Source organism: Heloderma suspectum, chromosome 2 (genome assembly GCF_057233095.1).
Source record: "Heloderma suspectum isolate Gila_16-S chromosome 2, 16-S_ref, whole genome shotgun sequence".
Lineage (NCBI taxonomy): Eukaryota > Metazoa > Chordata > Lepidosauria > Squamata > Helodermatidae > Heloderma > Heloderma suspectum.
Window position 1 is genome coordinate 186,885,044 of NC_139459.1, and position 26,429 is coordinate 186,911,472.

General features: G+C 50.0%; 2 protein-coding genes across 5 annotated transcripts; one reads left to right on the forward strand and one right to left on the reverse strand.

Annotated features, from left to right (window-relative positions):
* The first annotated feature begins 1,773 nt into the window (after positions 1 to 1,773).
* Positions 1,774 to 6,771, forward strand: NPFF (neuropeptide FF-amide peptide precursor). Its single transcript, XM_084836731.1, has 3 exons — positions 1,774 to 1,963; positions 4,982 to 5,112; positions 6,432 to 6,771. The coding sequence occupies exons 1-3, from the start codon at positions 1,817 to 1,819 to the stop codon at positions 6,553 to 6,555; spliced, it is 402 nt and encodes a 133-aa protein (XP_084692857.1). The 5' UTR covers positions 1,774 to 1,816; the 3' UTR covers positions 6,556 to 6,771.
* A 3,162-nt stretch (positions 6,772 to 9,933) lies between these two features.
* TARBP2 (TARBP2 subunit of RISC loading complex) lies at positions 9,934 to 25,830 on the reverse strand. 4 transcript variants are annotated; one of them, XM_084836733.1, is made up of 9 exons: positions 25,704 to 25,830; positions 20,033 to 20,202; positions 18,072 to 18,177; positions 16,677 to 16,772; positions 16,044 to 16,113; positions 14,851 to 14,968; positions 13,978 to 14,105; positions 12,435 to 12,627; positions 9,934 to 10,506 (listed from the first exon to the last, which is right to left on the reverse strand). In XM_084836733.1, exons 1-9 carry the CDS (start codon positions 25,763 to 25,765, stop codon positions 10,349 to 10,351), a joined length of 1,101 nt encoding a protein of 366 aa, XP_084692859.1. In that variant the 5' UTR covers positions 25,766 to 25,830; the 3' UTR covers positions 9,934 to 10,348. The 4 variants fall into 4 exon arrangements, with proteins under 4 accessions (XP_084692859.1, XP_084692858.1, XP_084692862.1 ...); XM_084836732.1 differs by having other exon boundaries at positions 16,044 to 16,116; XM_084836736.1 differs by lacking the exon at positions 9,934 to 10,506 and adding an exon at positions 12,125 to 12,270.
* Positions 25,831 to 26,429: the final 599 nt, after the last annotated feature.

The window sequence follows — 26,429 nt, forward strand, 5'->3', positions numbered from 1 at the left end:
TTGCAGACCAGTTTTTCACTTTTGAGGGGGATGTGCACTGATGGGCGCTCTCATTACTGTGAAGGATTCTGGTCTCTGCCTTCTATGGAAATTAGGGCTTGGCTTGCTATGTGGCCCATTCTCACCCCAATGCAAGTTGGTCGTCTTCCCCACCAGGAGATGTGTTGCTGACGAACGGGTAGCGTTGCCTGGCGCCAGTGTGCTGATGGAAATGAGCCTGTCCCCGGCTCCAGTGCCTGAAAGGAGTTGGTCCTTATTGGGAGCATCAATCAGGTGCTGATGCGATGGTTCTGCCTGGGCCTCCAGGAAAAAGCGGCAAGGGGATTAATACGCAGTCACACTGATATCTTGCTTTCTCTAGTTGCCTGGGGGTGGCGCAGAAAAATCTCATGTAAACATTCGCAAGTGCTGGCACTGGCAACACCTCGGCAACCTTCCCCTTGTTCCTTTTTGTTTTCCTTAAAAGCTTGGCAGGGAGAAAGTGTGCCGCTCACTGGCTTTTTGAAGCAAGTATATTTGAGGAAGAGCATTGAAGTCTATTGAGTGGCTATTCCTCTACTGTCAGCAGATGGCGCTATTTCCTTACTTACCTTTGTTTTAGGGTCGGGATGCCGTTGGGGAAACAAGGGCTGAACTAGGTCGGCCGACTGCTTCTCGCACTCAGGCCCAGCGGTGGCTTTTAACACCTTGGATACATTTGTACTGACCCTTTTTCCACGTGAGCTCCTGCAGCGGCTAGGATTGTGTGCACTGCACTGCACAAACTGGTGATACGATTCAGTTTCCCTGCTCATCTGATTAGCCCACAATTCCCACAAATGCATTAAACTGGGGAAAGAGACATCTGCTAGGAGTTTTCACTGCCTTAAGCCTTGCCTGCCCTAATACTGTACAGTTGCCACTGTTACTAAAACAGGCACCATGCCTCTTAACTGCTCCGTGATGGGCAGATATCCCACAGGCAAAGTTATTCCCACTGCCAGGTCCCTTGATTCCTGCGTATGCCCTGTTGTGCTGCTATAAAGAGCTCCGGACTTTTGTCTTCTTCTCTTTTTAAAAGGGGGGTAGCCCTCTGTAGTGCAAATGGGGCAAGACCATTACGATTGCCCTGAGCTTCCATCAACCTAAAATGGAGCCCCCGCCCGTACCTCACCTCCAGGTGCCTGGGATTGCATCATTTCAGCATGCCAAACTCCCCCCACGGCAACAGCTTCCCTCCCTTGTCCCATCACCAGTCTGCTTCTTTGTAAATGGGTTTCATTAAGCTGTAAGCTGTGCAGCTTTGTCGATGTGAATGCCTCAGGGATCACGGGTGGGGGGGCAGGCGGCTTGGAAAGCCGCTCAGGGAGCAGCATGACAAATGCGTGGTCCCAAGCAGCATCTGGGGTTCCCAGACTCATCAATCCAGCCTGAGTTAAGCCAGTGGCAGGAGAAGCCGGGGGTCAGCATCCGAAAGGCCCAGCCTCGATTTCCCCCGTGGCCCCACAAACCACGATAAACAAGCAATTAGCCGCCAGGTCCCAACAGGGCTTAAAGAGCCATTTTGGTGGATTTATCCTTGCAATAAGATGCTACCAGCCCCAGCCGACGACGGCGCCGTCTCTGTCAGGGACCGTCGTGGTCCCTCTCTGCTCATCACCGGCAGGTGCCGCAGGGGCCCTCGCCGTATGTGCTGCCTTACAAATAGCTGCCTCCGCTGTCATCAGTCCCGCCCCATGTCCCCCCAGCTCCGGTGCAGAGATATAAAGGCAGTGCCAGGAGAAGGGACGCGGGACGGCGGAGTGGAGAGCAGAGCAGTGCAGGCCAGGCCTCAGACATGGAAGCCGCCCGCCTCTTGCAGATGCTGGTGCTGTTCTCAGGCTGCCTGGGGTCAGGCCGAGGCCTTGAGGAAGAGGCACTCGGCTCAAAGGAGCTCTTGGCGGAAGAGCCCAACGCGTATCCCGAGAGGCTCTTAGACTGGATGGTAAGTGGTCTTGGGACCCCCGAGGCTGTAACCTGATGGGGGACGTGAAGTGTTCTTCTTTATTTGTGTGTTTATTTTGTCTGTGTCCTGCCATTCCTTGAGGGCCATGTTTTAACTTCACCGCATAGTACAAAATAGCAGGAGGGGTGACTTTTGATTCTCACAAAAGAAGCAGCAGCAGCAGCAGAGGTAGCCGTTTTGACCATAAGAAAATTTCCAAAGTCCACGCTGCTGCAAGACCTTTATTAGGCCAACCAAAACGGCACCAAAAAATTGTGCAAGCATCCAGGGATCTCAAAAGCTAGCACACTTTTTGGTGCCCTTTTGGTTGGCCTAATAAAGATCTAACAGCAGCATGGGTTTTGATTCTGTTTGTTACATTTTTATTCCACTCTCCCTTCGAAAAGCTCAGCTAGCATACATGGTTGTCCTCCCCACCCACCCCCATTTTATCCTCACTACAACCCTGCAAGGTAGAACAGGCTGAGAGTGAGAGAGAGACTGGCCCGAAGTCACACAGTGAGCACAGTGGGGATTTGAACCCTGGCCTGCCAGATCATAGAAAGCTGCCTTAGACTGAGTCAGACCCTGGGTCCCTCTAGCCCAGTATTGTGGACACTGACTGGCGGCAGCTTTCCAGGGTTTCAAGCAGGAGTTTTTCCTGCCCTACCTGGAGATGCCGGGGATCGAACCTGGTACCTTCTGCATGCAAAGCAGGCGCTCTGCCACTGAACTATGGTTCTTCCCCCTTGCTTCAGGTGGCACTGTGGCAGGGCATGGGGCATAGATGAAGGCGGGAATTGGTGTCTGAATGCTGCAGCAAAACTTTTTGCTTTATGATTTATATATTATTAGCGTGACCATAGCCCGGCACTCTCATTGTTAGACCACACTGGCTCGTGGTGATGAGTAATTTCTCGCTGAGAGCAGTGAGGTAAAACGGTTGGCCAGGTGGTATGCTAAGTTGAGACCCTTGGGAAGTTCCAGGAAGGTAGTAAAATCCATGACCGCAGGCCTTTGCCCATTTTTCTCTCCTAGCCCTTTGCTGGAATCTAGGGAGTCCCCCAAAAGTGGACCCAAAAGGGGGTACCAGCAGGATCAGTGGGCTCTATGTTTGATTGGTTTTGGTATTTGATGCCAGGCTGCTTGTGGGAAGGGAGGTCATCTTCTAGTCATCTCACCTGATGGCCTTAGGCAAAAAATTTCTCAGCCTTCATCTGCAATTGTGGGGGTAATAATACAGGCGTACCGGGCAGAGCTGTTGCAAAAGGTACCCATGAACATCTGCAAAGTGCTTTGAATCGTGCTGGTGGTTGACCAGGACACCTAGGTTTTATCCAGAGTTGTGTATATTCTGTGACGATGTGACGCACACATGTACACAGCATCCTGAGAATCTCAGATTTCTTTCACTGTATTTTCTAAGCAAGTTTCTAGTCCTGGCAGCAACAAAAAAAGGCATGAAAGTCAGGCATAAGGGATCAAGCAGCATTTCCTGCAGTCAGGAGATAACCTACATTGCTTCTTGCCCTCCCCACAAATAGAAAAAGAAATTATGCACAATAATCTGATACATAACGAACATCCATCAATCGCCGAATGTAATCTGTAGAATTCAGCTGGCGGGGGGGGGGGGGATGTACAGTTTTGGTTACCATGGCACGAAGTTTTGTGTGTGGGTACGCATGTATGTATGCAACATTGAGTTTAAGTGGCTTGATTTTATTTTGAGCGAATATAGATGGCCATTGATCAAGTGGTAATTTCCCGCCGTGGCTATACCGCCATGTTAGGAGTGAGGCATCTGTCCTGTCTGCCTGTGTGGTGAGGAGAATGTTTACCACAAGAGAGAGGCAATGGGGCTGTGAGTCCACTGCAGTCAAATACCATGCAGTAAATGGATGTCTGTATTCACCAAGTGAAAGGAGGGATGTATGGGAACAAGAATGTGTTTACCAGGTTATTGTGTGGTTTGCGGAGAGCCTTGTCTCCCCTGCACCCATTTTTCTCACAAGCCTGTGCAGTTTCATTACTCCTAGACCTGGGAAACATGGTCTCAGGGAGACCACTTGGCAAAGTCACCAAATTCTCAGCCTCTGTTAAATTCTGCCTGTAATTTTTTGCAAGGTGATTACGGGAAGAACAAGATAATGGAAAAGCTACCCGTCCTGAGCTTTAAGGCTGATCCACAGATTACAGCAGTCTCCACGCACGCAGTTGCCTCAGGGTGGCATTCTGGCGTGGAGAAGCTGTTTGCGCCTAGACTTGAAAGTGCTGTTTTCTGCAGCGGACAAGATTAGCACAGTGAGAGCAGCTCCATGGGCTCACATGGGGGCACTGGCCCATGCCAAAGAGTGCCAGCGTGGACCAGGAGCAACCCTGACAGTGCTACACACACACACACACACACACACACACGGGGGTGGGGGGGCAGGTGCAGGACAGGCAGCATGCAGGGGCCCATAAAGATCAGGTGATGCAGTTCTCATGAATCTCAAACCACAGGCAGGTCCAGGGCAGCTTAACAGCATCAATGTCTTCGGGAGGAGACGGTGCTGGAGGCTTAAATAGTGCTCTGTAATATCTATGTATTGACAAACAGAGGAGTGAACAGGTAACAAGCAAGCAGCCAGCGCCGGTCTTAAAGTATTATTATTATTGTTGTTGTTGTTGTTCTTGTTATTATTCATCGCTAGGCGCTTTGCAAAGATTAAAACTGACCCTGCCCCAAAGCGTACAATTTAAATCCAAAGGCAGGACATGTTAGGGAGGAAAGTCAAGTGAATGGGAAGCAGAGCCTCGCAGAAATGCTGCTGTTTCTAAGCTTTCCCTGGGATCGGTGAAGTCCGGAAGGTGCCCTGCGCAGGTGGAGCTCCAAGGTGGGCTGCTCCATGCCCCGCTGCTCCCACCACGTCGGTGCGCGCTGTGGGCGCTCCTGGTCCTCGCATGGCCTGGCGTCTCTCCTCCTGTCCCCTCTCATGCTCTGACGAGCGCCTGGCTTTATCTTGATTCCGACAGCAGCAAGAAAATGAGGTCCGAGCTGCCCAGAGCCTGCCTGAGGAGCATCCGTTGGGCGTCCTCCTCCACTCCTTCCTCCATGCTGTGCAGAGACCCGGCCGCAGCCCTTCCTTTCTGTTCCAGCCCCAAAGGTAAGGTATATGGATCAACGAGGCCAGGCAGAAAGCTGTCCTCAGGCTACTGTAGGAGCATGCAAGGGGGAATGGTTTATTTCATCTTTCCATTCATTTTCAAAGTCTCATTTGCTTAACTTTCCAGTTGTTGGAATTGCGTCCATTCCCTAGTTTTTCCATTGATCGCATTTGGGAGACGCTGCCAGTTTTCTAGGAGCATCAGAAGCTGCCTTATGCAGAGTCAGACCCTGGGTCCATCTAGCCCAGTATTGCCGACACTGACTGGCAGCGGCTCTCCAGGGTTTCAAGCAGCAGTTTTTCCAACCCTACCCAGAGAAGATGGGGATCGAACCTGGGACCTTCTGCATGCAAAGCAAGTGCTCCACCACTGAGCCACAGCCCTTCCCTGCTGACTGCAACTGCTGTGTTTTTCATCCAAATGGCATGGCATTTGCAGGCATTCTACTAGCACCCCCACCATCACCACTACCACCACTTGGATATCATATTAATCAGATCTCAGACCGAGGAGACAAAGGGCTCCTATTTTAGAGGCCATTAAAAAAGACACATGGCTAGGGCAGAATTGGTATCTAAATCAAACTTTCCAGTCTGTCAATTTTACTCCCCCACCGCCCTCCCTGTGACCTTTCTGTGAACTGTACACAGATTGCTAGCTCTTCCTCCCATGTATCTGGGAGAAGGAATAAACTAGGTTTAAAATAAACCCTAGTTTGTTAAGCAAGCCAGCTAAACAAGCCAGGGTTTGTAGTTGGCTTGTTTAGCTTAGCAATTGACTAGAGTTTATTTTAAGCCATGATTCCTGATTCACACCTAACAAGCCAGGAGTTGGGCAAAGTGAAGCTGAATCCTAGTTTATTTCTTCTCCCTGTTGTGTGGGAGAAGGAAGGAGGGCAGCACTTTGCCCAGGCTCCTTTCTGGTCTTGCATGTCATGCGAAATCCTGGTTTAATGTTACATGTGAAAGCAGCCAGTCCAATGCAACGCACCAAAAAGCAATCTATGGATGAATGAACAAATAGATTTTCATTAGTTCCATTTTCATTAGTTCCATTTTCATTAGTTCCATTTTCATGTGCTCAATTTCCCTTTTACTGAAGTCTGTAACAATGACTGGGGCTCATGCTTTTGCCTTTCCATTTGTTTGAAAAAATAAATATACACCCCAAGGCTACAGTCCAGTTCATCTTGCCAGGTCCAGGAGACGAATGAGGCTTGTTACTCTCCTTGCAAGCTGTATGTTTGAGTGCCAAAAATCTTTCTGCAGCAACTCTGCGACTGCCATGCGATGCCTTCTGCCTCCCTCCCTCTCTGTAGGTTTGGCCGTGATGCCAGGACCAGTTCCAGCAGCGGTGGCCGGATCAACCCACGGGCTTGGGACTCCATGGCACCTCAGTTTCTGAGCATGGCCGCTCCACAGCGCTTTGGCAAGAAAAAATGAAGCTGGAAACGTCAATGCCCCCAAACCCACCAAGAACTATTGCCAACTGGATTCTGCCAAACAGGGTCGAAGCGCCTCGTTCCCTTTCTGCTCCTACGTCTGTGTCTCGTCACTGTGGATTACCTGGGTGACTGGCTCTCCTGTTTGGAGCTGGTGCTTTGCTAGTCGTTAACAATAATAATAATAATTAAAAAACAGTAGTTACATCTTGGAAGATACTGCATTGTGGACTGTCTAATCTCTCCTTCTGAGATTGGGGGCGCCGTATCTCCCCTCCTCCCTGCCGTGCAGTGATGAGGCTTTTAAAAAGCCTCCATTAGGGTCAGTGGAGGCTTTTTAAAGCCTCACTGCAAGAATGGGTAGGCTTTTTCTGTCGGTGGGCCTGCTGCTGGAGAGGGATGGGCTAACCCTGCCCAATCCTGTGACACCCCCCCCTCAGAATATTGCCCCATTTGCTGCAGTGAGGCCTTTTTAAAAGCCTCCTTTGGCACCAATGGAGGCTTTTAAGAAGCGTGAATGCAGTGGAGGAGGGTGTGTGTGTGTGTATGAGTGTGTGTGAAGATGAGTGTGCTGTGAGAGTGAATGGGGTCTGGGCAGTCACACTGGGGCTGCATGACTGCAGTCCACTGCAGTCCCCCACCCCCCACCCACTTTGGGGCATAGCCTCACCGCTGCCCTCAACCTGCTTGCATAGAACCAATTCAGCCTTTGGGCTGAAAAAGGCTCCCCACCCCTGGTTTATGCCCAGGTGTGCCCCAAGAGCAGTTGAGAGTGCTTGGGAATAAAATGCATGGAGGGGCAAACCTCTTCTTGGGTGAATAGGTCCTCGGCAAAATGGTAACCTGGGTGGGGCAGGACAGTGGTTTGTCAGATAAGAACGTAAGAAGAGCCCTGCCGGATCAGACCAAGGGTCCGTCTAGTCCAGCGTTCTGTTCACACAGCGGCCAGCCAGCTGCTCACAGGATCACTAGCAAAAGGCCTGCCATTCTGGTGGGTAGCATGTGGAAGGAACACCTCCAGAGTTACTACCAGTGCCAGCCAGGCCAGTCGATGCTGTGGGTGACGGGCACGTTTTGCTCCGAGCACAGCAGTGCTCAACTTTTCCCTAGAGCAATGAATGGCAAATGTTCACTTCTATGGGAAAAAGTAAAAGGCACGCTTATGGCTAAATGTGTTCCCTGTCCCTGGTGGCCCCACCCACCGAGTGTGCAGCCTGCTCCTCTGTACAGATCCCTGCCCCTCCATCTGGGTCATGCCACCCTGAGTTTTGTTTGGGAGTCACACTAGTGATGAGACGTTGGGCATGTGCGCTTGAGCATTCTCCTGCGCGCAGGGTGGATGGGGGTGGGGGGGGTTATTCTCCGATTACAGAAATAGTCAGGCCATTCTACAGATTTACAACAAAATGGAGAACTTCACCCACAGCACGGAGATCATTGTTTTGTAAGAGATGGGGACAGTCACTGGCATAAATGCTTTTTTTATTCCACAAAAAAGTGTCAAGATAGCCAGCAGAGCAGCTGTTCGTGTTCGTAAATGTCCCTGTATGATCTCATTGGCCAGTGTCAGCAGTCGGAAAGAGCTAGTAGGAGAAGCATAGGTCTGTTCCAGCTTGACCATTCTTAGGGCCAATTTATCAAAAAGAAACAAGTGGCAAATGATTTCCGAGATCAGGCCCTTGCAGCTGTGCGTGTGGTATGTTTAAGTGCTCCCACATTGCCGGGGGTGGGGTGGCGGTGTGACATCCCTGGAGAGGTGAAAAAATGGGGGTTTGGCTGTAGAAAGGGGAATCTGTTAAGAAACTGAAGGGGAAATGAATGGGAAATTGTGTACATGGGGGAAACAAATCTGTAGGGAAATAATTTCTGTACATTCTGTGCATGAGAACAGGGTGAGGAAACCTGTTGCCATGTTGGCTGGAATTAGTGGGAGCTGGGGGCCATCAATGGGGAGGGGGACAAAGGTTCCCCACCCCTTATCTAGCCTAACAGTCAACCAAATGCCTCTGGAGGCTCTAAAGCCAGACATGACCGTGATGCACATTCCCTTGTGCCCAGAGTTATTTCAGTGTTTAGTACATTGTCAACCATGGAGGCTCTATTTGGTTATCATGGCGAACAGCTGTTGATAGAGGTTTCCTCCGTGGTTTTGTCTCATTTTTTTTTAAGCTAATGGCCAATGCTGCACCTTGTGGCAGTGAAGCCCCTATGTTAGTTGTGTGTTTTATAAAGAACTCAAAAAGAAAAACAAATTCCGACAGTGTCGTAAAAGCTATGCTGTGAACTTTTCTTGACTTCTTCACACCATACAACTTATGGAACTGGCTGCTATGAGGCATGGTGGGGAGGAAGGAACAATTTAGAGTATGGCACACCAGTAAATGATGGGTCAACATGCTGACACTTTTTAGACGGGGGCTTATTTGGGGGGTTGGGGGCTCAGACCTCATCTTTCACCTGTGGTCTCAGGAAAGCAACTTGTCTCCATCTAGCACGATTCATTGTTTGATTCCAAATGCAGTCACCCAAATGCCCCTGGAAGGCTCAGGAGCAGGACATCTGGGCAACAGCATCCTCTCTGTGTCTTCTGTATCTGGTATTCAGATATACTGCCTCTGAAAAGGGAAGCTTTATTTACCCACTGTATCTGACCGGAAGAGCTGCCACCAGCACAGTAGGTAGGAGGAGCTTTAGGTAAGTGGAGACAAGGGAAAGTGGGGAAGGAGTGCTGGGGCAAGCTGGCTTTTTAGCGCCACTACGTGTTACTCGGGGGTCCAGTGTCCCCACGGACAACTCTCTTGACGCCCATCACGCTCCCTACTCCTCTTGGTTTTTACTTTATTACTTAAGATTTTTTTAAACTGGGGGGGGCTGCCATGCTGCTAAGTGAAGCGTTGCCCTCCAGCAGCAGCATTAGTTGGGCTCAAAAGGGTGGTTTGTGTTTTGGAGTTCAGACCTCACCCCTGCCTTGCATTTAGATTCTTGGGCAAGTCCCTTTTGTTTCAGCCTCATCACTGAGACATCTAGGAAATCAGTGTTTTGTGACCAGCCATGCCCACCATGGCAGTCATTTCATGGAGACCCCCATAAAATGCCACCCCTGCCCTCCGAGCATAGAAAATTAATGCGTCAGGAAGGGAAGGCCAGGCTTTTTTCCCTGACATATTAGTTTTGTATGCAGAGGGACATTTTTAGACTGGGATGCATTTAAATAAGTGTCCAGTTTACCTGCAGCCAAAAGTAGAATAGCCTACGAATACCCTGAACACTCAACTCTGCCCAAGGGCCCTCAGCTGATGGAACAGGGGTCAGGGGTGTACTAGATGTGGAGGTCCACGATGAGCACATGAAGGGGATCTTGGGTAAAAGAAGACACCTCCTTACAAAAATCTGGTTTATTGCAACCCCCAACCATGACAGAAATAGTCAGTGCTTGTCCGCCCACAACGAAAAGCGCCAGGATGTCATCGGGGGGACCATGGAGAGGTAGGACTGCCATGACCTCTGGATGGGCAGCCCACCCTGAGTACTCAGGGCTACAAGTCTGCACAAGCCTTGTCTCCGCTGCAGGCACAGCAAGCCCCCTTCAAGTCTTGATTCCGGTTTGAAATAACCCGTCTCCACCCCACCGACCATCGGGGGGAGGGGGGTTCTCCTGCAGCTCCTGCAAGTCTTCCCCTCTGCCAATTCACGATCGGGGGAAACAAAGCTGCCTCCTTGGCGTGCAGGAAGATGGAGACGGAGCTGCCCGGGAATCTCCAGCGGCTCAGCGTCAGCAGCAGTCTCAGGGCACCTCACTTGCCCCCTGCCATGATTTTGAGGTACTGAAGGGCGTTGTGGGCGGCGTCAGCACGGGCAGCGTGGCGGGAAGTGGCTGAGCCGTGGCACACCGTGGTTGGCTGCGTAGAGAGCTCCACCAGGCACTGGTACAGGCCGCTCAAGCTCATCTCATCTGCAGGAAGGAAAAAGATGCTGCATCAGCTGAGCAGGAAGAAGATCAACGTTTCTACGCACCATCCGCTCAGTCTGGAGAGCTCAGGGTGGGTATCAGCAATTTCATATTAGAGATGGATTGCTTCTTAAGATGGAAGAATTCAATTTTCATTCAGATTCAGCTTTTCACAATTGAAATGGAGCAAGAGAAAAGCAAAACGTACACATATTCCAATTCTTAAGGGGTGGGGGAGGCGGGAGGGTTCAGTCCATGATGTTTCACAGAATGGCACAAATTATGGGGTCACTGCCCCTTTCCCTCATTGTTCCCACAGGGCAACTGATCTTATATGGCTGCTGGAGTCAGCTGCAAGTCATCCAACACAGGGCAAATAACTAGGAAGAATACAATACGTCATATTTTAATGTAGTCTTCCATTCCCTTTAAATGTGGGAAGAGCACATTTAGTTCTCAGCACATGGCCACAATGAAGAGGAAAGAGAATAGCTACATACAACTCAGCACAGAACCTCCATGATCAGAGGCAGTCTACCAGATCATGGAAGTGAACAGCACTTCGTTTTGCTTTTGTAATTTTCCCCTGGGGATTCTGGCTGGCTACTCCTGGAGGATGGTGCTGGTGCAACAGCATGGCCAAGCATGAGCAGCAAACACCATATTCAAATTGTGTCTTAGCTGTGTGCTCACTAAGTGGCCTAAGACTTATGCCAGCCTTTCCCAAACTGGTGCCCCCTAGATACATTGGACTGCATTCTGGCTGGGGAAGATGGGAGCTGCAGTCCAACGCACCAGGTTAGGGAAAGTATGCTCAGGCAAACCTGTCCTTCTTCATCACAGACATCCCCCTCCCCTGGTGATCTGCACTATGAGAATGATAATGCTGACCTATCTCACCAGCTGCTGTAAGGAAAGGATGCACAACTTTTTTGGCCCTGAGGTCTGCATTGAGTGTCTGTTTGGGGGCTGCGCGGGTGCATACACACAGTTTCTCCACTGCCACTGGCAGGATGAGGAACCTTTTTCTACTTAGAAATAAGCAGGACTGAATCACTCAGCAGCACTTTCAAACAGAATCCCAGATACCGAGGCTCAGTATGTCTATTCAGAAGTAAGCAGGATGAATCCCTCAGCAGTTTCTTCCCTAGGCCTCCCCCCCTCCGCCCCCTAGAAGAGAAAAGCTCTTAAATCCAATCAGCTACTGACCACAGATTAGAGCTTTTCCCTGTCGGGAGAGTGGGCAGGGCAAAAATGGGTAGGGTTCTGTTAGCATCACAAACCGCATGGGAACAGCCAAGGTCCACCTGTGGCCTATGGGCTATGTTGTAAGGGATTCCTGGAATAATGCAGATGAAAGGTTTAAACACCCAACAATGCTATATCAATGTTAAATATTGTTAATATAGAATGCTGAGCTAGAAGAGCAATAGGTCTGACCAAGCAATGCTTCCATTTGAAGGAGCAGGGGGAATTGGAGGGGGAACATCGCTTTAGAGGGAGATGAGGGTCCTAAGCCTGGACACTGGGAAGGAAGTGACGATCTCTTCCCAGTAAAACAATATGAACAATTCAGATTTACAGACAGCATTCTCTCGGAAGTTCCCTCTCTTGGAGCTACCTTTCTTAGTGCCAATATGAGAAGCCATGCTACAGACCAACGTTAAGGTGGCTAATACTGACGTCCTGTCTCCAACTCTTCAAGTGGGCCGTTCTAAACTGGCCTGGCCACGTCTGTTTTTGGCCACCTGGCCATGCAATTTGAAACTGGAAAATATAAATTCATATAAATGGACCAACATACACACACAAGCAGGTAGGATTTTCAAAAAGGAGGGGGGGGTGTTTTGCCACTCTCAAACAAAAGAATTCCCCCACCCACCCACCCTGTACAGGGAGCCACTCCTCCGGATCTGTGCCTCATCTCTTACCAATATCGAGGTAGCTGATCTCAAAGCTCTGCTCTTCAGAGAGCTCCTGCAAGAGGCTGCAGAAGCCGGCATTGAGCACCGCCAGCGGGTGGCTTTTGAGGTGCAGAATCTTCTCTCCTGCTGAGTTGCGCAGGGAATCCCAGGTGCAGCCAGACCCCCGGCCCTTCACCCCGTCCAGTTTGTTTCCTGCAATCTGAGGAGCAGGAAAGAGAGTTGAAGGAGGAGGATCAAACTCTTCTTCTTCCACTGATCTTGGCAGGGCAACTGCCCTTCCCTGTGAGCCCATATCTGCACTTCAAGAGTTTCTGTCCTCCAGGCGGTTATGCCTTCTGAAATTATCCTACTCTGTGGAATCCCCTCCCAGCCCAGCACCAGTCATATATTTGGCAAGAGAGAGCGCCACAGCTCAGCAGCAGAGCACCTGCTTGGCGTGCAGAAGATCTGAGGTTCAGTTCCCAGCATCTCCAGGAAACACCCCCGTCTGAAACCCTGGAGAGCCGCTGCCAGTGGGTGTAGGCAGTACTGAGCTAGATGGACCGATGGCCAGATCTGGTATAAGGCCATGTCCCACAACCCTAATCTGTGTGTGCAATTCTCTGCTGTACGTGGCAATTCGTGCTTTGAGGCAAAGGGATTACCAAAGATAGTTTTAATAAGAGTGCCCACCCACTTCCCCTGCATCCCCCACCCCCCCATTCCCATCCCACTCATCCACAGAGTTCAGCATCGGAGAGCTGCTCTGTCCAGGCGGTGCCTGACTCCTTGGGGAGGGATACAGGGGAGGAGATGAGAAGGATGGAATGGGCTCTGCCTGGCTTCACCAAGCACTGATCTAAAGAGCAGCACGGGAGCATCTCCTGCCTCCAGCAGCTCCCTGTTCAGGGTCTCACACTGTGGGGAGAAGGAGCTGCTTGCCTTTCAACATCAGCAGACCACTCCCAGTTTTATTCAGTTTTTTATTCTAGCTCGACAACGCCCCTGAAAGGTTGCAGATATTTAAAAAGCTTCACCGCTCAGGGTTTTTTAAAGCTTTCTGGCAGCATGTATGCTGCTCTCGGGAAGAGCCTTTTTCTGCTCACTCTAGCGACCAGACAAAGCTTCAGAGGTAGGGCTGTTAGATGAGGCTTTGAGAGAGCTGACAGCAAGTAGCTAAGTAAGAACCTGGACTGCTGACCTCACAATGACCAGGACAGGAAACCCAGGACTCTTGAAGAGGACCCTTTGGATGGAACGGTTTGCTTATAAGGTTACTTAGGCCGCAATCCTGTGCACGTTCCGACAGAGAAAAGGCCTACAACTCCCAGCATTCCCCAGCCAGTTGGCTGGGGAATGCTGGGAGCTGTAGGCCTTTTCTCTGTCGGAACATGCACAGGATTGTGCCCTTAATTTGCCACAGATACCGGCTCCTCTCTCCAGCAGAGATTTCCTTATGTGGGTATCTCTTCAGAGTCTGATACACCCCATCAAGGAGATGCTCTCGGGGGTCACAAGCTGAACCAAGGCAGCCACACTCAGAGTGATTTCCCCCCCTCCCCCTACTCACAATAGAAAACTGGTCCTCCTCCACTTCCGCCTCACTGCCCTCTCGAGGGTCCAGAGGCACGTTATGGATCCGCACCAGCATCTTCGCTGCAGCATTGCGCTTGGCCAGTTTTTTGGAGGTGCCGCTGCCTGGAGCAAGAAGAAATTGTGGGGTGGCAATTTGGAAGACGGTTCGGGTATGTAATGGGGGTGGGCTGGGGGAATAACGAGAGCTACGGGGAAGAACAGCAAGGTGGGCTACACATGTCTTCCCCGTAGCCTCTAGCACCTGCTGGCCTCCCACCAAGTTTGGCTGCTGTTTTAGGTCACATGCAGCCCCAGCTCTTGTGCACGCTTGGGAGTCTATCCATCCTGCCTAAGCCAGACAGCGCAGGAGCAAAAGTAAACAAGTGTGTTGTATCTGCTGGCTTAATGCAATGGGCACAACTTGGACAAGTTGCGGAACTCAGTTTTTCTTGAAGCAGAATCTTTGCAGCCCTTCTGTTCTTGCAGATTCAGGCAGGCAGGCAGGTGGGCAGGCAAACAGCAACAACCCAGTAGCCTTACTGAGCCCCTGGCAAACAGCCACACATGGCTGATGAGCCACCGGTTGTGCAGCCCAAAGCATAGCCTCCCTGCCTGCAGATTTGTTGCTTTCCATCTCCGATTTCCCCCATGTTGCTTGACAGGTACACAGACACCAGGCTTGTAAGAGCTTAAGACTGCTCTACAGGAAGCCTCCGACCCCTGCACAGGGGCCTTGCAAATCCCAGGGCTGCTGCTGGAGGTGCAGGTAAGGGCTGCGAGGTGGGTGGCAAAGGCAGGGAGTCACGGGACACAACAGATGAGGTGCAGGTAGCCCCAGCGTCCCCACCAGAGTCCCGTGATGCTGTACCTATTTCAATGAACCTTTCAACGCGGCAGGTCATGGTAAATTCCTTGCGGTGTGCTGGTCCTGACTCCTGAGTGACTGTGTATTCGGGGAGCCGCCAGCCCTTCTGCACCACCAGCTCCTGGAGAGAGAGGAAACTTTAGAAAGGCGCTCCCCTCTGAATTCACAGAGGGAATGGCAAATTCTCTACTGCTGCAGGGATGCACCTAAAGCCGCAGTCCATTGAAACAGAGGTGCAAGCCCAATTTAACTCGGTAATATTTACTTCTGAAACGACCTACAGAGCATTGAACTGTAAGTGTAAGTGAGAGAAAATACAAGCTAGAGCATCTAAGCTTTGCTATGGTCACGCAGGGACACTAGAGTTGATCGCCGGAGGGTGAATCAAGACAACCTGGGGATCCATCTACAAGGTTTATCAGCCGTTGAGGATGATGTGGCGAAAGGGAACGGCTTTTTACGTAGAGTGTGAGGGTTGGGACAGACAGCTGGGTTCTGCTCAATAAGTCAAGAGTGGGGAACTGGTGGCTCCATCAGCTCCAGCTGCCAGGGCCAATAGTCAGGGATGACGGGAGTTGTAGTCCAACAAGGAAGCCACAGGTTCCCCACCCTTGCTATAAATCATCTCTGTTTGGAATCCACTGAACACTGAGTCGGGGAGCATGCCTGATTTCATTCCAGAGTTACGGCCGCCCTGTGTTGTTCGTCTCCAAAAGCCAAGGTCCAAAGACTCCCATGGACACATCCAAGCACTTCGGCTTCTTGAATGCGGCTCCTAGGCCTTCCTCTTCAATAGCTCCCGCTTTGGAGAAACTTTTGGAAACGCGGTGGAAAGGGATGCAGAAGGACATGGATGAATTCCCCCCCTGGATCCTGGCTAAGTGCTTGCTAGCGGCCCACATGAGTTGAACGGCTTGCATTCAAAAGTTAGGACTTCAAGAACACTGAGGGGATCCTAAACAGCCTAGTATAAAGAAGCAAAAGGCCAGGGGATGAAACAGGGGCTTGGCAGAACACGGTGCAATTAGGAGGCTGTCTTCACTCTCATGGCTCTGTGTAGGCAAAGCAGAAGACACTGGTCTGCACTACCACTTCCGAGGCTGGGAGAGGAGACCCAGCACTGCCTGCATCCATCTATGCTGTCACCAGGAAGGCCTTGGGCTTGACATGAACCCACCACCAAGAGAGCTGCCTACCTGCAGGGCCCCAACCGGATTGCACTCTGACTGCTGCGGCGATACTGGGGATTTCATGTCCATCGGGGAGCTTCTGAGTAAAAGATGACACACGGTAATGGATTCTCCCAAATAGTTCTCCTGACCCAAACACCCCCGCCCTCCCACCCACCCACCAACCACCAGTTACAGGTATGAGAATGCAGGAGACCTTCTAGGGACCTGGCTAGAAGGCCCTCAACAAAGACAGCCTTGCCTAGAACTGGAGCTTCACTGGAGGGCAAGGCCCTGACTGATCAATCAGCGTTGGACAGGAGGATCAATGCCAGATAGAGAGGGGTCTTCTGATCAGGGGTACTTATTAACTAGTACCATGCAGCCACCAACTGCCTGTATTTCCAATGGCAAACAAGATCTTCTCTGCTCTTTTGTGCTACACTTCCAGAGTGCTGGATAGCTGCTGAAGCACACGGATGCCCCATCCCACTCCCAAGTTGCTTCTTTGGTGCCTAGGAGGAAGCCACAACAGCAACCAGTGCGGGGAACATCCCACCACAGAAGCCAGCTCATGCCCAAGCACATGTGAGTAGTTCAAAGGCTCTCTCTCTGGGCAGCCCACTTCTTGTGTTTTATCTTCTGCATCTGTTCCATTACCTGGGAGATACAACCGGCAGGAGGGGTACAGGTGTGGCAACTGGGGTGGCGGTGGTGGCGGCGGCCTGAGCCAAGGGCTCTAGAGAGAAAGGAGAGCTTCGAAATACAAGGTGACAACATTAAAGCAAGCTCAGTAACAGAAGTGCAGGCAGTGGAATAAGCTTTCTGAAATGTGAGAAGGCCAACGTCACCCCCAGAGTCTGTGCATCCCCTTCTTGTTCTTCAAAGACACACCCTCCATCTGACCTTCTCCTTGGTCACAGCAGTTCTGCCCTCAAAACTGTCCTAGTCTCATCACTGTGTATATAATTCATGCTTCTGTGTGCTGTACAGGTTCAGAATTTATTTTGCATCATGGAATGCGGCATCATGCAAATTTTCACTTTCTCTTTTAAAAAAAGTTTCTGTCCCTCAGCCTCGGTGGAAACATGCTTTGAAACATCTGCATGTTCCCTGGTGAAATCGCAGAGGTGGAAGAACTGAGTATGACTTCTTTTGCCCATCTACCTGATGGGCAAAAGCAGCATATATTATTCAAATAAAGCAAATTTGTATACAACTGGTTCACAGGGCAGATATAGGCATTGCTTGGCATTGAATGCGAATTACATTCGTGTGTGTATATGTTTTTAAAGTTCAGAGTATACACAGCCATGCCTATTTCTAGCACTAGGCTGCAAACATCCAAAGAGAACCACTGGCACCCATGGTTGAATTAATAATACTGTAGCACAGCTACCATTTTGGAGGCTTGCTCAGCCTTGAGAGAAAAAGGAAGGACAGATTAAGCCCCGTAAAGCTCCACAGGCCTTCTCCCCTTCCAACAGTCTGCCAAACATCCTCCCTCCCATCAGCATTTCAGTGGCTTCTTTACCTGGCCCATCAACACTGCCACCAGCAAGAAAGAAAACACTTCTTTGTCATAACGGCCCACAATCACATAGCTGAGAGAAAGACAGGAGACTAGAGAAGGTGCTGTGGACCAGGGTTAGGCAACCTTTTGGGCTGTGGACACATTTGGCAACTGGAGAAACTGTCGTGGGCACCACCACAAAATGACTGCCATGGGAGATGTGGCACAGGACAAGTAACCTGCCCAGGTACTGAGTACAAGGCACAGGTGGGGTCTAGGGCCCCAACACACTAAACAACTCCTTTGAATCCACAGTTTTCAGCACCAACAGAAACCTATTTCACAGCAATCCCAGTTGCCGGTAAGAAAATGTATTTATTCTTTTTTTAAGTGGGAGGGATAAGGCACCTCGGTGGGCACCAAGAAAGGCGTCCAGGGGGCACATTGCCTACCCCTGTTGAAGACAGAGGATTCCCTGCACATTTTTTAAGGACACTCAGGGTTCCATCTTCCCATACCGTCCCATACTATGCAGCCCTCACCTGTTCTCCTCCAGTGCCGCTGGCTCCAGCATGTTCCCTCCCTTCAGAAGCCTGAGCGCCACCTCGGCCGCCTTGTGTTTGGCTGCTTTTTTGCTAGGGCCTTGGCCTGAAAACAGGAAAGGGGGAGAAGCCAAATCGTGAGGGAAGGCTGGAGTGGCAACTTGGAAAGCAGGCGGCGCCCTGACAAGCTGACAGACCTGGCCAAACACAGGTATTTGTTGGTTTATTTATATCCTGCCTGCCTTCCATGATGGAACACAAGGCAAAGCATCTGGGTTTTCCAGGTGGTCTCCCATCCAAGCACTGACCAGACCCAGACCTCCTTAGCTTCAGCAAAGGCGGCTGCATCATGTGCCTTCTAGACATGCTCAGAGTTTGTCATGCACCACAATGCATGCAACACAATTAAGGTCTGACAACACAACTGGGGCATCAGGGTGAGCGTCAGGTAGGTCCAGCATGGGCTTACTGAGAGCCAGGCCAGCTTGCCACGACCAAGGACCAAGAGCCAACTGGAGCTGTGGGGCCCAATCCAGAATCAGGCATAACTGTAGATCCCCCTGCATAAAAAGCTTCAGTGCCTGCTAAGCCTCTGTGCTCAGCCTGCAAACCAGCCCCTGTCCCCGTCTGCCTCTTGACTATCTCATTACAGCTCTGCATCCCTTCCTGCAATATCCATCTCCAGTGTAGCCAGCTGAGAGCAGGCTATGTTCGTTCTCCAGGAGAGCTTCCAGATGCTCAGTGGTGAGGGACCCCAACCTTGTGAGGACTTCTGGTGAACTCTGGGAGAGGGATCCTTACAAAACCAACAAACAGCTCAGGCCTCCCTAGTTCTCAGATGGAAGTGGGATCAAAGAGGTTACAGTAAGAGGTCTAAAAGCCAGGATCCCCTAGGTTCTATGCCCAAATCTAGGAAGTGGTGCCATGGATCAGGACAGATCCAGTTTTAGTCTGCTGTATTTAGGAAGCATGTCTTGAAACTGAAGTGTATGCAAAGTAGCAATGTAGGTTTGTTTAGCTTTTGGGAAGAGACAAAAAAACCCATTAGCAACTTCCCACAGTCCTTGACTTCCCATAGTCCCTGTCTGCCACTGCAGTTCTCAACATGTTTTCTTTAAGGAGGAGAGATTTAAACCAGGAGAAATTCCATTAGGAGGAAGACTGAGAACATGTTGGTGGTTGGGCTGACTGGGTGCGTCATCAGTCTGGGTAAGTCCCCACCCTAAGTGAGAGGCATCTGGGTGGCAGTGTACAGGCTTGAAGAGTGTGGGGAGTCTGAATTGCAGTTGGGGTTTTCTAGTATGGGATCTCTAATCCTTTTGTGCTTTTCTAAACATAAAAGTTGTTTTATTTGTATTGATCAAAGCCGTGGTTCCCCGTCCTATCCCCTTTTTCTTTTTTTATAACAAACTCTGAGCCTTCAGGACAGGACAGGATAAAAGTCTTTTCTAAACCAAAAATGGGAAGCATGGGAAATGTCCCTGGAAAAGGGCAGCTTTCTTTCTCTCTCTCTCCAGCCACCCATAAAAAAGGAAGAAACCCGCCATGCAGCCTCCCCCAACCTGGTACCCTCCAGATGGGCTGAACTACAACTCCCATCACCTTCAGCCAGCTCAGCCCACTGCCATGCTGGCTGAAGATGATGGGAGTTGTAGTACAACCCAGCTGGAGGGGGGCCACCAAGTTGGGGAAGGCTGGCCTGCTGGTCTTAGAATGGTAGCTTAAAGGCAAGGGGACCAGTGTGCTCCAGAGGAAGCTCCACAATCAGCTCCAATGCACGCAGTTTATGGGAAGCAGGAGTCGCAGTTCAAAAGCACAACTGGAGAATTTTCCCTCCCACATCTCCTTCAAATAACATGAGGGACCGTGGAAGATATGAGATCTTCCCCCCGCCAGCCCTGCCAAAAGGAAAAAGTTTATCTACAGGTTCATCCATGCACCCATTCTTTACCGCAACTAACCCGTGCAGCTGATGTCACCAACAGTGACGCGAAAAGTGAAGTTGGGCTGATGCGCTTGTCCCTCGGCTTTCAGTAGGTCATAGACGGGCGTTTTGCCTATGCGTGTCCCATACTCCTGCAGCAGGCTGATAGGGGTCTTGCCGGGGTTGGACGCCAGCATTTGCTCTATACTGAGGGCAGCAAGGAGACAGAGGTGGATTTCAGAAGTCACCCTATCCTTGTAGAGGGACCCTCTTTTGCCAAACACCTTTTCTGTGCCTTCCACAATCCCACCCTCCAACAAAGGCTGTGATCGTTGCTCCCTCACCCCATCTCTTTTACGTGTCGCCATGCTGTATCACTGGTAAGTGCAACTCCCATCGTGACTCCACTATGACCAAAGCCCCCTTCCATAGGAGATCTACAATGAAGCCAACCCTCTTATCCAACCTCAGAGGTCCCAGCGAGGATGCAGTATAAGTATGTAGCAAAGAAACCACAACATTACATCCCCCCAAATGCTTAATTAATGCAGACTGCTTAGCTCCTGTCAATCTAACTACTTGCTGTGCCCACCAGCAGGGTAGACAGATTTATTTTCAGTGCATTCTTATGAGTGACGTGGGGCTTCTAATTTAGGACGAAAACTGGATCAGACCACAGATCCATCTAACTCAGGATTCTGTTTACAAAAGCAGGCTGCCTGATGCTTCTGGCTACTCACAAGCAAAGCATGAAGGCAACAGAGAGCCATAGTGGTGTAGTGGTTAGACTGCTGGACTGGTGAGACCCGGGTTCTAATCTCCACTCAGCCATGAAGCTCACTGGGTGACTTTGGGCCAGTCACTGACTCTCAACCTAACCTACCTCACAGGGTTGTTGTGAGGATAAAATGGAGAGGAGGTCATGTATGCCGCCTTGGGCTCCTTGGAGGAAAAGGCGGGATATAAATGTAACAAATAAATATAATAAATAAACAGGCATTCCCCTGGCATTTGTATCAAGCACATGGTACCCCTTCATGGATCACTGCCTTGTTGTGGCGAAGGGGCTTGCGTAACTCAGTGAAGCCATAAGCTATGCCGTGCAGGGCCACCCAAGACGGACAGGTCATGGCAGAGAGTTCTGACAAAATGTGGTCCACTGGAGAAGGAAATGGCAACCCACTCCAGTATTCTTGCCAAGAAAACCCCATGGAAAGTATCACAAGGCTAAAAGAGATGACGCCGGAAGATGAGCCCCTCAGGTCGGAAGGTGTCCAATATGCTACTGGGGATGAGCAGAGGGTATTTCCAAGTAGCGCCAGAAAGAGTGAAGCGGCTGGGCCAAACCCGAAAGGACACTCAGCTGTGGATGTGTCTGGTGGTGAAAAGAAAATCCGATGCTGTAAAGAACAATATTGTTTAGGAACCTGGAATGTCAGATCAATGAATCAAGGTAAGCTGGAGGTGGTCAAACATGAGATGGCAAGATTGAACATCGACATCTTGGGAATCAGCGAACTAAAATGGACAGGCATGGGCGAATTTAATTCAGGTGACCATCATATCTACTATTGTGGGCAAGAATCCCTTAGAAGAAATGGAGTAGCACTCATAGTCAACAAAAGGGTGGGAAAAGCAGTACTGGGGTACAATCTTAAAAATGATAGAATGATCTCAGTACGAATCCAAGGCAAACCATTCAACATCACAGTAATTCAAGTCTATGCCCCAACCACTGAGGCCGAAGAAGCTGAGGTTGATCGGTTCTATGAAGACCTACAACACCTTCTAGAACTAACACCAAAAAAAGATGTCCTCTTCATCATAGGGGATTGGAATGCTAAAGTAGGAAGTCAAGAAATCACCGGGATAACAGGCAGGCATGGCCTTGGTGTACAAAATGAAGCAGGACAAAAGCTAATAGAGTTTTGCCAAGAGAACATGCTGATCATAGCAAACACTCTTTTCCAGCAGCACAAGAGGCGACTCTACACATGGACGTCACCAGATGGTCAAGATCGAAATCAGATTGATTATGTCCTTTGCAGCCAAAGATGGAGAAGCTCTATACAGTCAGTCAAAACAAGACCTGGAGCTGACTGTGGCTCAGATCATGAGCTGCTTCTTGCAAAATTTCGGCTTAAATTGAAGAACATAGGGAAAACCACTAAACCGTTCAGGTATGACCTAAATCATATCCCTTATGAATATACAGTGGAGGTGAGGAATAGATTTCAGGGATTAGATCTGATAGACAGAGTGCCTGAGGAACTATGGACGGAGGTCCGTAACATTGTTCAGGAGGCAGCAACTCAATTCATCCCAAAGAAAAAGAAATGCAAGAAAGCCAAGTGGCTGTCTGATGAGGCTTTACAAGTAGCTCACGAAAGAAGGGAAGCGAAAAGCAAGGGAGAAAGGGGAAGACATATCCAACTGAATGCAGAGTTCCAGAGAATAGCAAGGAGAGACAAGAAGGCCTTCTTAAATGAACAATGCAAAGAAATTGAGGAAAACAACAGGATGGGAAAGACTAGAGATCTCTTCAAGAAAATTGGAGATCTCAAGGGAACGTTTTGTGCAAAGACGGGCATGATAAAGGACAAAGAAAGCAGGGACCTAACAGAAGCAGATGAGATTAAGAAGAGGTGGCAAGAATACACAGAAGAACTATACAGGAAAGATCTGAATGTCCCTGATAGCCATGATAGTGCGGTCACTGAACTTGAGCCGGACATCCTCGAGAGTGAAGTCAAGTGGGCCTTAGGAAGCATTAGTAACAACAAAGCTAGCGGAGATGACAGTATTCCAGCCGAGCTATTTAAAATCCTAAAAGATGATGCTGTTAAAGTGCTGCATTCAATATGCCAACAAATCTGGAACACTCAACAGTAGCCACAAGACTGGAAAAGGTCAGTTTACATTCCAATTCCAAAGAAGGGCAACACCAAAGAGTGTTCAAACTACCGCACAATTGCGCTCATTTCACATGCCAGCAAGGTGATGCTCAAAATCCTACAAGCTAGGCTTCAGCAGTATGCGAACCGAGAACTACCGGAAGTACAAGCTGGGTTTCGAAGAGGCAGAGGAACTAGAGATCAAATCGCCAACATTCGCTGCATCATGGAGAAAGCAAGAGAATTCCAGAAAAACGTCTATTTCTGCTTCATTGACTACGCTAAAGCCTTTGATTGTGTGGATCACAACAAACTGTGGCAAATTCTTAAAGGGATGGGAGTACCAGACCACCTTACCTGTCTCCTGAGAAACCTGTACGAGGGTCAAGAAGCAACAGTCAGAACCAGACATGGAACAACCGATTGGTTCAAAATTGGGAAAGGAGTACGACAAGGCTGCATATTGTCACCCTGTTTATTTAACTTATATGCAGAGTACATCATGAGAAATGCCGGGTTGGATGAATCAGAGGTCGGAATTAAGATTGCTGGGAGAATTATCAACAACCTCCGATACGCAGACGATACCACCCTAATGGCAGAAAGCGAAGAGGATCTCAAGAGCCTCTTGTTGAGGGTGAAAGAGGAGAGTGCAAAAGCTGGTTTGAAACTCAACATTAAAAAAACTAAGATCATGGCATCTGGCCCCATCACTTCCTGGCATATAGAAGGGGAAGAAATGGAAGCAGTGACAGATTTTACTTTCTTGGGCTCCAAGATCACCGCAGACGGTGACTGTAGCCATGAAATTAAAAGACGCTTGCTCCTTGGGAGGAAAGCTATGGCAAACCTAGACAGCATAGTAAGAAGCAGAGACATCACCTTGCCGACAAAGGTCCGTCTAATCAAAGCTATGGTTTTCCCAGTAGTAATGTATGGCTGTGAGAGCTGGACTATAAGGAAGGCTGAGCGCCGAAGAATTGATGCTTTCGAACTGTGGTGCTGGAGAAGACTCTTACGAGTCCCCTGGACTGCAAGGAGGTCAAATCAGTCCATCCTAAAGGAAATCAACCCTGAGTGCTCATTGGAAGGACAGATAATGAAGCTGAAGCTCAAATAATTTGGCCACCTAATGCGAAGAGAAAACTCCCTGGAAAAGACCCTGATGCTGGGAAAGACTGAAGGCAAAAGGAGAAGGGGACGGCAGAGGATGAGATGGCTAGATAGCATCACGGATGCAATGAATATGAACTTGAGCATGCTCCGGGAGAGAGCGCAGGACAGGAAGGCCTGGCGTGCTATGGTCCATGGGGTCACGAAGAGTCGGACACGACTGAACAACAACATGGTACTCAGAGGTATACGGACTCTATACATGGAGAGTAGAGAGAGTATAACAGCTATACGACAGACCTATATGACATCCACATAAGCTATGGATTCTATGTTTCAGATCAAAATCAGGTGGAATACAAAGCTCATGTATGACAGAAGAAGCTTCTCGCTAATCCTATGCCTGCTTACAAGATGTTAAGCCCTCCTGAAGTCAGGAACACTTACTGCTGAAGAAAGATGTGTGGTAGGAGTGGAACACTCTCACGTGATGGTTGTCTAGCCAGACAATGGATCACACTAGACATGGGTAAAACTCTGGATCTGAAAGCGCTTTATTGCATGGCCCGCAAGGCAGTCTCTCAGCACAGGGGCAAAGAGCCCCGACTGTTCTGTGGGGCGGGCTTTTATACAGCAAAGTACGTCACATATTGGGAAGAACTCTAGCCATGCTCTAGTAGCCACATGACTTGGAGGTATTCACACAGTCTCTTATCTGAAGAGGAACTGAATGTTCTCTCTTTGGACAGGGATGGAAGTCTGCCAGCTACTAACACTCAGTTACTGCACAAAATACAATGTTATCAGCCTGCAGTCTGGGAAGGAATTCATCCTCCCTTCCAATTCTAAAGGAACTGCTTACAGGCTGTGATTTGCTTCTTACAAACTATTATGCCAACAACATGGAGTAACTCTGGTTCATGCTAAACACAAGCCAATCTGGGGTACACATAACACATTAGGGGTGAGGTTAAAGGATTCGTTCCACAGATGCGTATGGTCGTGCTGCAGAGCTGCATTCCTATATACATGTCCTTGGGAATAAGCCCCCCGCCCCGCCCAAGTGGGCCCAACTTTGAAGTAAGTGTGCACAGAATTGCAAAGGGAGGGAGGGCAGTTCGTTTATTACCCCGTGTTTGGTTAATCGGGAGCAAAACTCCCAATTTTTACTTCCAATTAATCCAACCTTTTGGATCCTTTGGGAGAAAAAAAAGAGGTACAGATTTATATTTTATCTTTAACTGACTCCCCGCTCCTCCCCCTCCATGCGTTCTCACGATCAAGAACGTCACACAGAATCGCACTCCACCCACAAGGCATTTACCCCCCTCTCCCTGGGGGGGTCTCTCCAGCACCCTCCCCTTCATATGGGAGCAGAAACGGGTGGCTGGAGTCGTATGAAAGGTTAACGAAAGCGTGTTTTCCCCTTGCCCGTGCGCCCTACGTGGTGACAAAACGGGTTACCCCACCCCGCCAGAGCCCGGACACATCCGCGGCCCTGCCTCCTCCTGCAACGAGCGCCCCGCGTTCTGGCATGGTAGCCCTCCCCAGGCTGGCCCACTTGGGCCTCCCCGTTCTCATAGCAACGCACTCCGAGAGATGCTCCTTTGAGGTGGGGGTATCCTAGCAACCGCACTTCCAGGGGGCGGGGCCTTCCCCCTGGTGTCTTAGCAACGGCCCAAGCGGGGCGGGGTTATTCACCTGGGGAAGCTGCCGCAGCTCCTCGCGCTCCCGCAAGGCTCCTCCGCCTCCTCCTCGCTCATTCCCTCCTCCTGCCCCGCCGCCGCCGCCGCCACAACGCCTGCCGCCCTCCAGCCCGGCTTACAATGGCCGGGAGAGAGGAAGCGACGGCCCCCCGCCGCCTCCAAAGCGCTGCGAGGCGCATCCTGGAAGCTGGAGTCCGCGTGGACACCTCGGCCACAAGGCCACGCGGGCAAAGAGACTACATGTCCCATAAGGCCTTTCGGCCGCATGGCGGCATAGACCGGCTTGTTCCATCTCTATGCGTCGAAGCACCATGATTGCTCCCAGTGCACGCTGGGAGTAGTAGTCTCCTTGGCCGACAGTGGTTGTTTCTCATGTCCCCAAGTTATGTAGGGGAAAGTTACCTGCTTACACCTGGCGGACGCGCAAAGGCTAAAAATTCCTTGGGAAAGGCGTCTGTCTTCCCACCACCACCTTCTTTGTTACTCTGTAAAATGCCATACACTTCATTATTACTGACTGAATAGTATAGTTGTATATAGAAGGTTCTCTCAGGCGAGGCTTTTATTGTGCAATCTCCCAGCCTCATTCATGGCATTTTACAAGGGGTCCAGACATCGTTGTCTTCATGTCCGACTACGACTTTTTCACACGGAACTCTGCAAAATCTTCAGGTACAAGCTCTGTCACCCAGGCAGCGCGATAAGTCTGTTCTGGCCCCTC

Bases quoted from the DNA above. Each gene is read 5' to 3' on its own strand.
- TARBP2 (XM_084836732.1), bottom strand. From the start codon at position 25,765: ATGAGCGAGGAGGAGGCGGAGGAGCCTTGCGGGAGCGCGAGGAGCTGC. The intron at 18,178-20,032 runs GTTAGTTGCGGT...TCCTGTTTTCAG, and splicing joins TGGTGACATCAGCTGCACGG to GCCAAGGCCCTAGCAAAAAA. The intron at 10,507-12,434 runs GTAAGAGATGAG...TCCTTCCTGCAG, and splicing joins GATCAGCTACCTCGATATTG to ATGAGATGAGCTTGAGCGGC.
- NPFF (XM_084836731.1), top strand. From the start codon at position 1,817: ATGGAAGCCGCCCGCCTCTTGCAGATGCTGGTGCTGTTCTCAGGCTGC. The intron at 1,964-4,981 runs GTAAGTGGTCTT...TGATTCCGACAG, and splicing joins AGAGGCTCTTAGACTGGATG to CAGCAAGAAAATGAGGTCCG. The intron at 5,113-6,431 runs GTAAGGTATATG...CCCTCTCTGTAG, and splicing joins TTTCTGTTCCAGCCCCAAAG to GTTTGGCCGTGATGCCAGGA.